This window comes from Amphiprion ocellaris, chromosome 6 (genome assembly GCF_022539595.1).
Source record: "Amphiprion ocellaris isolate individual 3 ecotype Okinawa chromosome 6, ASM2253959v1, whole genome shotgun sequence".
Lineage (NCBI taxonomy): Eukaryota > Metazoa > Chordata > Actinopteri > Pomacentridae > Amphiprion > Amphiprion ocellaris.
The window spans coordinates 35,400,675-35,413,710 of NC_072771.1; the positions used below are offsets into that span (position 1 = coordinate 35,400,675).

The 13,036-nt window shown below is 37.7% G+C and overlaps 1 protein-coding gene and 2 long non-coding RNA genes across 4 annotated transcripts in view; 1 reads left to right on the top strand and 2 right to left on the bottom strand.

The window, feature by feature from the left end:
- Positions 1-228: 228 nt before the first annotated feature.
- On the bottom strand, positions 229-5,665 carry LOC129349081 (uncharacterized). The gene is made up of 2 exons (XR_008601931.1): positions 5,441-5,665; positions 229-731 (listed from the first exon to the last, which is right to left on the bottom strand). It is a non-coding gene; the product is annotated as an uncharacterized LOC129349081 (long non-coding RNA).
- LOC129349082 (uncharacterized) lies at positions 5,661-6,687 on the top strand. Its single transcript, XR_008601932.1, has 2 exons — positions 5,661-5,861; positions 6,356-6,687. It is a non-coding gene; the product is annotated as an uncharacterized LOC129349082 (long non-coding RNA).
- Positions 6,688-9,209: 2,522 nt separating this feature from the next.
- The window catches only part of kremen1 (kringle containing transmembrane protein 1), a 64,122-nt gene continuing 60,295 nt past the window's right edge, over positions 9,210-13,036 (bottom strand). For both annotated transcript variants that reach the window (XM_023290275.3, XM_023290276.3), the window contains exon 9: positions 9,210-12,209. In XM_023290275.3, the coding sequence (XP_023146043.1) occupies positions 12,050-12,209 (160 nt within the window). In that variant the 3' untranslated portion in view covers positions 9,210-12,049. The remainder of the gene's footprint in view (positions 12,210-13,036) is intronic.

A 13,036-nucleotide genomic window follows, 5' to 3' on the forward strand; every position in this document is an offset into this window, starting at 1 on the left:
TTAGTGAGACATTTGGAGTAGATATTCATTTGCAGTAAATTAAAGTATTTAAAATCTTGGAGTTAAACTTAGAAGAACACAAACTCTAACAGAAAACTTTGTTGATACATTTTTGTTTTGTTTACAGATGTTAAGTTAAAGGAGTTTCATTCGTGACGTATAACCAATCAAATCACTCCAGAAGACAGAGCGACCACAGGTAGATAAAGGTCCAGAGCCAAAGTAGCACCATTCTTAAATTTATTTATTACTGTAAATCAGTAAAAAATAAAATACTGATAATCAGTAAATCAGTCAGCCCACAATTACTACAATTCTACAATGTATGTCTCTTTCCTTTGACTTGTTATTTGTACAATCTACGATGTATATGATGGTGTTTTTTCATACCAAAGGCTCTACTATGATGTTTTCTAAGAGACATACCATGCTACTCTGGTTGTTCTGGCTCTGGGCCGCTGCACTCCTCCTCTGTTGTTTTCTGGATTGTACTCAGCTGCATGCCTTCGTCCATCCGGCCTCCGTTGACTCGTCCCGCCTGCCGTCTCTGGAGCTGAAGCTGGATTGGAACAGACCAAAGTACAGTCCAATCACGATGCCAGCTGCCTCTCAAAAGGCTCCTTCATCTGGCAGGTGGCAGCACTTCTTCTGAGGGGAAGCTGAGCTGGTCCAGCAGAACTTTGGAGATGTGTTCCAGTGGTTGGTGGATGTGTGGGGAGATAGAGAGGGACCTTTGAATTGTTCACAAAGGAAAACAGGGAACCCAGTGATAGTTTTAGTTTAGGGTGCTACTGTGGTGTGTTTGGGGGTTTTAAGAGGTGAACAGGAAGAGTTTTTTTTCGTATTGATTATCTTTTACTTTGTTCCTGGTTGGAATGCTCGTCAATGTCAACGTGAAGTTCACTTTTAGTTCTGTTTATTTATTTTTATTTTACTAACACCCATTTGCTTTTAACCCCCTCACATGTTGTGTTGTTGTAAACTTACTCTTTCAAATAAATTCTCGTCTAACCCTCTGGAAACCAGCGTTTGGACTGTTTTTGTGTTGCTCCTCACCTACTTCAGACAGCCGGAACAAAACAACGTTTTTTGGACCAAAGGCTATACTACGACAGTTGTTGAGCGACATACTAAACTATGACGTTTTTGATCAAATTTTGACAACATACTATACTATGACGTTTTTGATCAAATTTTGGACGACATACTAAACTATGACGTTTTTGGTGATATTTTAGATGACATACTATACTATGACGTTTTTGTTAACTATTTAACTTCAAACACTGTTATCTATAAAGCTGCACCGTTTTATTAAAGAAAAAAACTCTTTCAGTTGAGTTGTGCATTATTTTCCCAACCTTTCTGTGACATTCACCCGGACAGCTTACTAAAATATGACATTTTTGGTGACTTTTCGGACGACATACTAAACTATGACGTTTTTGGTGACTTTTCGGACGACATACTAAACAATGACGTTTTTGGTGACTTTTCGGACGACATACTAAACTATGACATTTTTGGTGACTTTTCGGACGACATACTAAACTATGAAGTTTTTGGTGACTTTTCGGACGACATACTAAACTATGACGTTTGCATAGAGATACCTTTACAGTCATTCAATGATAACCACAATGAACGTAAGTATAATTCTTCTAACAAACTCCTTCAGCCCCAACCTGAAGGAAGCAATCCACCATTTTCCAGCAGAGAACCAACTCGGGTGCAAACATGCTGAAGGCTACAGTGTGATGAAGCCAACGCAATCACATCATCTTCAGAAATCACAAACTTCCCCTGATTTTGCCTTGAAATCTTATGCATGCAGACTTGTAGAAGGACCAGGACCAGGTTTGTATCAACAGCCCCAATGCGTCCACAAGTGGAGTCTTTTGGGAATTGAATCTGAATGTAATAATTTTGAAAAGCATTTGACTCTGAAGTCAACATATAAAGCACATGGTTTACTATGGCATTTTTTGGTGCCAAAATGCATGATGATTTTTTGTTTCAAAGAAAACCTTACCATAGTGTTTTTCACAGCCTCCTTTACATTATTTCATCATATGGCATGTTTTTACAGCATGTTGAAAGATCGCATTTTTTTTTTTCGACATAGTATAGTAAGGCATTTTTTTTGCGCCAAAATTCATGATGATTTTTTTTTCAGAGGAAACCTTTCTGGAGTGTTTTTCACGGCCTCCTTTACATTATTTCATCATATGGCATGTTTTTACAACATGTTTGAAAAATCACATTTTTTTTCGACATAGTATAGTAAGGCGTTTTTTTTGCGCCAAAATTCATGATGATTTTTTTTTCAAAGAAAACCTTTCTGGAGTGTTTTTCATGGCCTCCTTTACATTATTTCATCATATGACATGTTTTTACAACATGTTTGAAAAATGTTTTTTTTTTTTTTTCGACATAGTATAGTAAGGCATTTTTTTTTGCGCCAAAAGTCATGATGACTTTTTTTTCAAAGAAAACCTTTCTGGAGTGTTTTTCACGGCCTCTTTTACAGTATTTCATCATATGGCACGTTTTTAGAATATGTTTGAAAAATCACATTTTTTTTCGACATAGTATAGTAAGGCGTTTTTTTTGCGCCAAAATTCATTATGATTTTTTTTTCAAAGAAAACCTTTCTGGAGTGTTTTTCACGGCCTCCTTTACGTTATTTCATCACATGGCACGTTTCTACAACATGTTTGAAAAATGGCTTTTTTTTTTTCGACATAGTATAGTAAGGCATTTTTTCATGCGCCAAAATTCATGATGACTTTTTTTTCAAAGAAAACCTTTCTGGAGTGTTTTTCACGGCCTCCTTTACATTATTTCATCATATGGCATGTTTTTACAACATGTTTGAAAAAAAATTTTTTTTTCCGACATAGTATAGTAAGGCGTTTTTTTGCGCCAAAATTCATGATGATTTTTTTTTTCAAAGAAAACCTTTCTGGAGTGTTTTTCACGGCCTCCTTTACATTATTTCATCATATGGCATGTTTTTACAACATGTTTGAAAAATTTTTTTTTTTTCCGACATAGTATAGTAAGGCGTTTTTTTGCGCCAAAATTCATGATGATTTTTTTTCAAAGAAAACCTTTCTGGAGTGTTTTTCATGGCCTCCTTTACATTATTTCATCACATGGCATGGTTTTAGAACATGTTTGAAAAATGGCATTTTTATTCGACATAGTATAGTAAGGCGTTTTTTTTGCGCCAAAATTCATGATGATTTTTTTTTCAAAGAAAACCTTTCTGGAGTGTTTTTCACGGCCTCCTTTACATTATTTCATCATATGGCATGTTTTTACAACATGTTTGAAAAATGGCATTTTTTTTTCGACATAGTATAGTAAGGCGTTTTTTTTGCGCCAAAATTCATGATGATTTTTTTTTTCAAAGAAAACCTTTCTGGAGTGTTTTTCACGGCCTCTTTTACATTATTTCATCATATGGCACGTTTTTACAACATGTTTGAAAAATCGCATTTTTTTTCGACATAGTATAGTAAGGCGTTTTTTTTGCGCCAAAATTCATGATGATTTTTTTTTCAAAGAAAACCTTTCTGGAGTGTTTTTCACGGCCTCCTTTACATTATTTCATCATATGGCACGTTTTTACAACATGTTTGAAAAATCGCATTTTTTTTTCGACATAGTATAGTAAGGCATTTTTTTTGCGCCAAAATTCATGATGATTTTTTTTTCAAAGAAAACCTTTCTGGAGTGTTTTTCACAGCCTGCCTTTACATTATTTCATCATATGGCACGTTTTTACAACATGTTTGAAAAATCGCATTTTTTTTTTCGACATAGTATAGTAAGGCGTTTTTTTTGCGCCAAAATTCATGATGATTTTTTTTTTCAAAGAAAACCTTTCTGGAGTGTTTTTCAGGGCCTCCTTTACATTACTTTCATCGTATGGCACGTTTTTACAACATGTTGAAAAATTGCATTTTTTTTTCGACATAGTATAGTAAGGCGTTTTTTTTGCGCCAAAATTCATGATGATTTTTTTTTCAAAGAAAACCTTTCTGGAGTGTTTTTCACGGCCTCCTTTACATTATTTCATCATATGGCATGTTTTTACAACATGTTTGAAAAATCACATTTTTTTGTCGACATAGTATAGTAAGGCGTTTTTTTTGCGCCAAAATTCATGATGATTTCTTTTTCAAAGAAAACCTTTCTGGAGTGTTTTTCACGGACTCCTTTACATTATTTCATCATATGGCACGTTTTTACAACATGTTGAAAAATCACATTTTTTTTTCGACATAGTATAGTAAGGCGTTTTTTTGCGCCAAAATTCATGATGATTTTTTTTTTCAAAGAAAACCTTTCTGGAGTGTTTTTCACAGCCTCCGTTACATTATTTCATTATATGGCACATTTTTACAACATGTTGAAAAATCGCATTTTTTTTCGACATAGTATAGTAAGGCATTTTTTTGCGCCAAAATTCATGACGTTTTTTTTTCAAAGAAAATCTTTCTAGAGTGTTTTTCATGGACTCCTTTAGATTATTTCATCATATGGCACGTTTTTACAACATTTTGAAAAATCACATTTTCTTTTTGACATAGTATACTATGGCGTTTTTTTGCGACAAAATTCATGATGTTTTTTTTTTTCAAAGAAAACCTTACCATAGTGTTTCCCACGGACTCCTTTACATTATTTCATAATATGGCACGTTTTTACAACATGTTGAAAAATCACATTTTTTTTCGACATAGTATAGTAAGGCGTTTTTTTGCGACAAAATTCATGATGTTTTTTTTTTTCAAAGAAAACCTTTCTGGAGTGTTTTTCACTGTCTGCTCTATGAATTTCAACAGTTTTAAAAACTACTATACTTTTATTTGTGCAATGAAACATTATTCTATGGCTTTTTTAGACGACATATTATACTATGATGTTTTAATTCATTTACCTAAGAAAACCATCCTTTAATGTATTACCTTAAAATGACCTACATTTTTTTTAAAAATATAGGTGCAAAGTAAAAGTTTCACACTCAAGATTAATCACTGATGAACATTTAATTACATTAACTAGATTATTATGAGGAAACAGAAATCCATTTCTAATATTTGTATCAAATATGTTTATGTCTATAAAATGTACTGGACATCAATAAAAATGTCTGCATACTGAAATATATGAAGTCCATCTGCATTTATGCATCATATTGATGTTTAAATAACGGGAACTGCAGCCCACGTTCAGTCAAGAATTACGGATCCAGAAATCTCTTTCAAAATACAAGCAGTGACGTGTTTTACGGAAAAATTACGTGATTTCGAAAATGTAAATCAAACTGTAATAAGCGTTAGCTAGCTGCTCCACTTGCTCTGAATTTTTTTGTTCTCGTCTTTGTCAAGCGCAAAAGAAAAATCAATCCATATTCTGAATACATTACCGACAACAGCATCCCTGAAGTGACCGGAAAGGTTAGCCGACCTAGCGGAAGTGCTAATGAGGTCTGCTCTGGCACGGATTATTACCGTCACACATGTAGCTTTGAAAATAAATCTTCTACAAGACACAGAGCTGTAGCTCCGTTTCAGTGTGAGCTCTGATGTTTCTCTGTGTGACTGTGTCTGACTTCCTCTAATGAAATCCTCCTGTTCACTGGGAGCTGCAGCTACCAGAGATGAATATCTATGTATGGGTCAGACTGACTGAGAGCCGGAGAGCAGTGATTGGTCAGACTGAGAGCCGGGGAGCAGTGATTGGTTAGACTGAGCCGAGGACTCTGTCCCGCCCACATTTACGGCTTCTGCTGTTTACCTGCTGCTGCTAACAACGTTAGCGTCCAAAAGTGAAGATAAACTCTGCAGGTAAGTCATTTTTGTAACTAGTTGTTCTCTTCTCCACATCTGGACATCACATATAAAGCAGTGAAGTTACTGTAAGTTAACATCAGACTGTAACCTCTGATATTAACAAGTTCTAACATCGTGTTTTAAAGTTCTGTAAATCTGAGATTACGTTTCCTCATTTAGTGCTAACGCTGATGCTAAATCAGGTTAGTCAGTGTCATAAACTCGTTAGCTGTAAGCTGTAGCTAAGTTTCCTGCAGATCACAGCTGATCAATCATAACAGATCGATAGCTGCTGTTTTAATGATCAGCAGATATAAATAAATCTACGTTTATGTTCCTCCACAGAACTGTTACTGATGAATGTTAATCTCTCAGTTCAGTTCTGAGTTAATATCTCTGTTCTTTGCTTCAGTTTTTTTTCTCTACAACAGTGTATGGTGAGATTCCTGCAGTTGGAATGAAAGAACCTTGTGGATCGTTTCCTCACTGTTAGTGTCTTTTCCTTCCAGCCTTGGTCTGGATCATTGGGAACATCTAGTCTGATGGATGAGAGCTCCAGAGAACATGAACATCCAGCTGTGGTTGTCTGAAGAGTCTTTTCTCCTTCATCACTGTGAGGAAGAGCAGCACTGATGTCCTCCTCATCCTTCCAGTAATAACAATAATGCTGCAGATTCAGCTCCTCTCTTCAGAATACAACTTGTCTTGAGACTGTTCAGTATCTACACTTCACTGTCAGCAACACATTATTTATTTCATGTGTTTACACATTGTTACAGTTCACAATAGTTAAACAATGTAGTTTTTAAATGTGCAATAAAGGAACTAATGAAGCTCTTGACCTGAATGTGTTGATGTTTTAATGCTGTATATCTGCTATAAATAACATGGACTTTTTAGATTGTAGTTCTGCTACAACAGCAGAGATGAAGTTAAATGTGATAAATGGAATCCCTGAATACTAAGAACAGAGAATAATAAACAGCTATTTATATATGTGTGTGTGTGTGTGTAAGTAATTTATTCATTTTTTGTTTGAAATTTTAGTTCTCTTTGAGGGAAATGTTGGATGCTTGGATGTTTTTTGTCTTTCTCCCTCATGCAATAATCTAAATTTTTAATATTTTTTTAAGGGAATAGCAGTTTCTCCACAACAACACATCAGCAAGGACATCATAAGACCTGAATGATCCACCAAGTGTACAATCAACGTCCAACCAGCTGAGGTTCATCCAGTTTACAAGGGCCAACCTCAAATCTCCGAGAAGCTGGAAACTGTGAATTCACAACATTTTTTTGAGTTAATGACTTCATTATCCAAATGCCTCTTGATTATTTTTAGCACCAATCGGCTGCCCTGAAGACCGGGGTGAAATCTAGTGTATATAAACAGCTTTCAGCAGCATAAAGCCGCTATAATAGAAGGGAAATCTCCAGCATTAAACAGGCCAACACTTGCACTCAAAACCACTGAAGGGCATGAGAGTGCCTTAATTGCAACAGGGTCAGAGACACTATTGCAGATCGAGGCGGATCAACTCAGGCAAGTTCCTGCACGGCAGGTAAACCTCGTTCACAGGGATCTTTTTCAAATCCACAGAGGGAGAGCAGCTCCTTTTCCCTCTAACTGGCTCTGAATCTGCCTGACTTCAGTAGCCTGAGTGCAGAAAGTGGCGGCCATTGTCTTCCATTCTTCTCACTTTCTCGCTCTTACAGTAACCAGACACGGCCTCCTATTGTCCCATTGCTGCCTTAATTGCTGGTCGACTCGGGTTCAGAGGGATCTTCTTACTCCGGTTTCTTTTCCTCGGCTGTGGGAAGGTTGACCGGAGGAGGTTGAGGCGTTTTCACAGGGACCCAGAGGAGCCACGATAAGGCACAGTTCAGGATTAATGTTACAGCCGCACAATTAGAGCAAAACATTTTAAATTAAAGCATTCACTCAACACTTTGGGCAACATGTCTGTTTGTTTGTGACTGAGAAATCATTTTACTACCCTAGCAAGCAAAAAAGGTAAACGCATCATTACCAGGATACTAATAAAGTCATTTCCCAACCATTCACTGGATTATTTTTAAAGGAAATCACACAATCAGATATAATAAAAATGATAAAGAGCTACAACAAATGACGGAATAACTGTCATCCAGTCAGTTAACTATGTTGTTTGCAGATAATTCCCTCAAACTGTCCTTTAAAAGGTTCCAGGTACATTGAAAACCAAACCAAACCAAAAAAAGACAATAAAAACAAGCACTGCAACTAATAATCATCATTACTGATGATTGAACTGAAGCTCATTTTCTCAAATAATCCATTAATTACTTCAATATGGTGAAAAATGTTTCATCAGTCTTTCTCAGAACCCAAAATGAAGTGAAGGAAATTCTTTCATAACCAAAAGATCTTCAGTTTACTGTCATAGAGGAGGAAAGAAACCAGAAAATGTTCATATTTAAGAAGCTGGAGTAAGATAACTTAAGACTTTTCTACTTTGAGAACTTTCTCAAATCTATGAATTGATTCTCAAAGTAGCTAAACATCACATCACCAGTAGAGGGAGGAAGCGGATCATTCACAGATTGCTGTCCCACGTATTGTATCTCTAAACATCTTGAAGCTTCATTTGTTGCTGATCTCTAGATGACTTTGAACTTTTGGGAGCATTAATAGATTTAATGCAACATTTATGAACTTGTGCTCAAATGCTTTGTTTCATAGGTAACTTCAGGAAACCAAGAGAGTTAAAGGACAGTCTTCATGCCAAACCATGAGTCTGCTTTGCTGCATCTCCATTGGCGCTCATTAAGAAACACTTCAGAGGATTATTTTTGCTCAGACTTCTATCAAAACCATCCCTGAAAAACACCTTTCATGAATTAAGAAACCATCACTGCAAACATCCCGAGTGTTCCAGCTTGTTACACATCCCTCCGTGTTTGTTTTGTTCCCGGTGTTCCAGTCGTAAAGCTGGACTCCTGCTGTTCCCTCTGAAATGTGCAGGTTGCATGCTTGACCTCAGAACAGAGGGGAGCCAATGGGTTACATATGGCACTGCAAAGCCCTCCCTCCCTCCCTCCCTCCCTCCCTCAATCTGGGAGTCATTTCACATATCTGATAGATATTTAGCTTCACGGAAAGAAAGAAAAAAAAACAAGAAGGTGGTGCAGATGTCCCACCATGCAAAGATTTTTTAGAAAGTCACACTGCAGCTTTGGGTTTTTGCACACAGAGCACGAACAGATTTCAAATGGAAAGAGAAAGAGCCTGATCTGATATTTGTGCTTCTCAGTGACTCGGTGGCTTTTTAATATCGAGCTTGAAGGTGAAATGGAAAACAAAAGAAGAAGCACAACACAGGCTTAAGAAACATGCATACAGTGTTTATTTTGCAACCAGGACACATTAAATAAAACTACAAAGATACTTCACTTATACAAAAGATAGATTATATCCCATTCACATACAAAATAACAATAATTTACTGTATAAATTAAGATTTTCACTATTTTTGCTATTTACAATTCCATGAAAACAATGTTTTGGCCCCCTGGTGACAGTTTCCCACAGGGCTTCTGGTGCTGCTTTCATGCCATCGAGCACTACGGGACATTCACATCGACTACAGTTTGGGAAAAAACACATTTTCCGCCACGCGGAAGATAGCGTGGAATTTTCCGATTGACTGGAGGACGGGACAGAAAATGGGAGTTTGCATAATTCACCAGGCTATCTAAACAAATATGCCCTTGTTAGATTTTGACTGTCAGATTTCGTTAGCTTGTGTTTGATTTGAACGCACATTAATTTCCCATCGCTCTCACATCTACGCTCTCTCTTTTTTCGTTTTTTTTCTCTTCCCCTCTCTACGCATGGTCTGCTCTGAACATCACAGACCCAGGGGCATGTGCTCTTGCCTTGCAATAATTAACATGAGTTACAGTTGAGCAGACAGGCAGAATATAGCACAGAGTCACTTTTTCTTTTGCAAACTTTGTCTTGGGAAACAATAGTTCTTCATCGCTTTATGGGCTTTTGTCAAATCTGGTCTGAATTCTTGAAAAGCATAAATCTTTTGGCTTTGAATGTCCCTGCTGCACGATGCGTAAAATGTGACCTCTAGTTTCAAGTGCTCAGGTTGCTGCACAAGTACATTACATCTGGAAGCTGAATAAGTACTGTTTCGTCTGGAAAGCAGAAGCAAAATTAAGTGCATCGGAGTTTTCTTTATTTATCCTGCCAGTGAGAAAATAATCGGGGATTCCAGAAAAATCTCCTCAAACATCCAGTCCCACAAGAGGAAAAGCCAATTACTATGCCAATGGTGCACTAGTACATTTTGACCTTTCACAAGAAGTTAAAATGTCACAGCAGCGCACAGAAAACTGTTACAGCTGCAAACCTGCTGTCAGTTTGAGTAGCACCACTGACTGCTTTTTTTCTTTTGTTTTTTGGTTGCATCTCTGTCTGGGCGTATTGTTCTCACTCAGCCTTTTGGCCTGAAATCTATGTGACAAGTAAAAGCTTGAGCGTCGGCTGCTGTATAAGAAAAAAAAAATGCATTCCACCTTTGAGCTAAGTTGATGAGAAAGTTAAAAAAAACTACAGAAAAACACTTTGACGGGTCTCTCAAATGCTTTGCCGAGAAACAAAATGAAAGAGCGGTCATAAATATCATTATTTCCACACTGAATTACATAATATACAACAGCATTCATCCCCCTCCCCCCTCGTAATCAAAAGACAACTTAATGTGAACAATATGTTCAGTAAATGTCCAAGACTACACATAAGAGCACATGAATTAGAAACAAACATTTCTTTTAAAGCCTTGTCTGTCATTATATGAAGAGTTCTAATCCAAATGTGGTCATTTTGGGGAAAAAAGCTAATCAAAACATCTAATGTCCATCATGTGTCAAAAATGTAAAAGATCCAGTGGAGACGTGTTCAGTTGTGAACGACTGAGTGTTTTAAAAATGATGAATGCTTTCAATCACTGTACAAGAACGGCCGACTTTTTTTCCCGTTTTTTTTTCTTTACATACAAGTCTTGTTTTGGAATGAAACTCTTCATATCTGCCATGATTGTGAAGAAGTGCAGACCTTTGTGAGGGACCTCGGTCGGCTTTGTGAGGGAAACAGATGTGAGGAATCTGAGACAAGGGAAGAGGAGATCCTTAAGGCACTTGAACAACCATCAAACCGGAAAGACTCCCACCCACAACCGAGCAGAAAAAGCCCTCAGATCTTCCCCGAGCCTCCCTAAATGGCAGTTAGTGTGCAGTCTGCGCCACCCAACTCCCTCCCTCCACCTCCACCCCACTGTACAGAGCCACTTCTCCACCCGAATCCATGAGTGAATGAGTGGGAGCTTCTCTTTTCCTCTTCTGATCTTTTGCGGTGAACAATTCATCTCCAAAGTGCTGTGATATCTACCTTCCACGTGACTTTTTTTTTGTCACGTCTCCTACAGAAATCCAGCTGTCATGTAAAACACATCCCAAAACAAAAAAGAGAAAAAAAAAAAAAACACAAAATGTTTCGCATTTGCATACAGATTTGAAAAAAAGACAAATATACAACTCTTTGGATGGGAGGATTTTGGCTGCGAGTGTTCATCATCCGTATGAGGCAGTTAGAAGAGTTTTACAAAACTGTTACAGCATATATGTGTGTGTTTATCAAAGACTCCACTTCTTCATCCTCTCCTTGATGCTGATGAAGGTTGCCACTGAACCGAGCTAGTCGTTATTCTGCTCCGGGCTGTTTTTCGCTGCAGTGTGGAGGGTATTTTTTTTGTGTTTTTTGGAGGTATGTTGATTGGTGGGGACATCCGTGGGTGATGCAAATGGGCTTTCTGCATGTTAAAAAGCGTCCTTGTATGTCTGCTAGTAGAGCTGCAGATCTTCCTCTGTCCAATCTTTTGCTCTCCTCTCCCACACCGGCGCTCCTCGACAGCCCTGCCTGCTCCCTCTGCTGCCGAGCAGGACGGGAAGGGCCTCGCCGCTGCGCCACACGGGCCGATTAGTAGCAGTACACTCAGTCAGTTGTGATTAGCCGCTCAGTTTGTGGTGCTTGTTAGCGTAGCACCGCACACAGTTTTTCATTGTCTGAGGGCCTGCGATCCGACGGCCCCTGTACGGAGTAGCTGTGGGTGGCGGAAACGTTTGGCTTAAAAAGGTGGAGCGCAGCGGGAGCGCTAGTTGCCCACCAGAGGGCTGAGGTCGCCGTGGTGGTTCTTTAGCTTCTTCTTGAACAGGGAGATGGTGGAGGGTCGGTACAGGATGATCCACGGCTCAGAGGACGCCGTGCTCTGACTGCAGCTGTCCGAACCGCTGACCGTCGGGATGTTTGGGGACCTGAGAGGACAAACGAGGAAGACAGGGAAAGAGAAAGTTAAAAAAAACAAACAAAAAAAACAAAACAGATAAACATGACAGGGAGAGAAGTGAGCGGAAAAAATGTAATATTCCACTACCGCTCAAAAGTTTAGAAATGTCCTTAATTTTGAAAAAAAAAGCATTTTTTTTTTCAATGAAGGTAACATTAAATTAATTAGAAATTCAGTGTAGACATAGTTAATGTGGTAAATGACTATTGTAGCTGGAAACAGCTGATTTTTAATGGAATATCTCCATAGAGGTACAGAGGAACATTTCCAGCAACCATCACTCCTGTGTTCTAATGCTACATTGTGTTAGCTAATGGTGTTGAAAGGCTCATTGATGATTAGAAAACCCTTGTGCAGTTATGTTAGAACATGGATAAAAGTGTGAGTTTTCATGGAAAACATGGAATTATCTGGATGACCCCAAACTTTTGTAGTGTATATTCATAATTTTGCATTCATTCTGCACACAGGATGTTTTAATAAGTGTTATCTTTGCTTAACATGCTCTCGCTTTATTCACCACTGTTAATTGAGCTAAATTCTACAATGCTGCCAAATATTGTGCTTAATTTTACACAATTTCTATTCCATTTTTTTTTTAAAAATCTAATTTGGAGCAATTTGATGAATATATTGAAGCGTCTACAATATTTTTGGAAGGTAAGTTTGCATGGCACCAAAAAAATGAAACGTCTCTGTATTCATTAAATTGTATGTAAATTTAACATCTCATACCTGTACATAAAAATATATGAATTCACCACATCATAGCTGTACTTATCATGACACATGTAC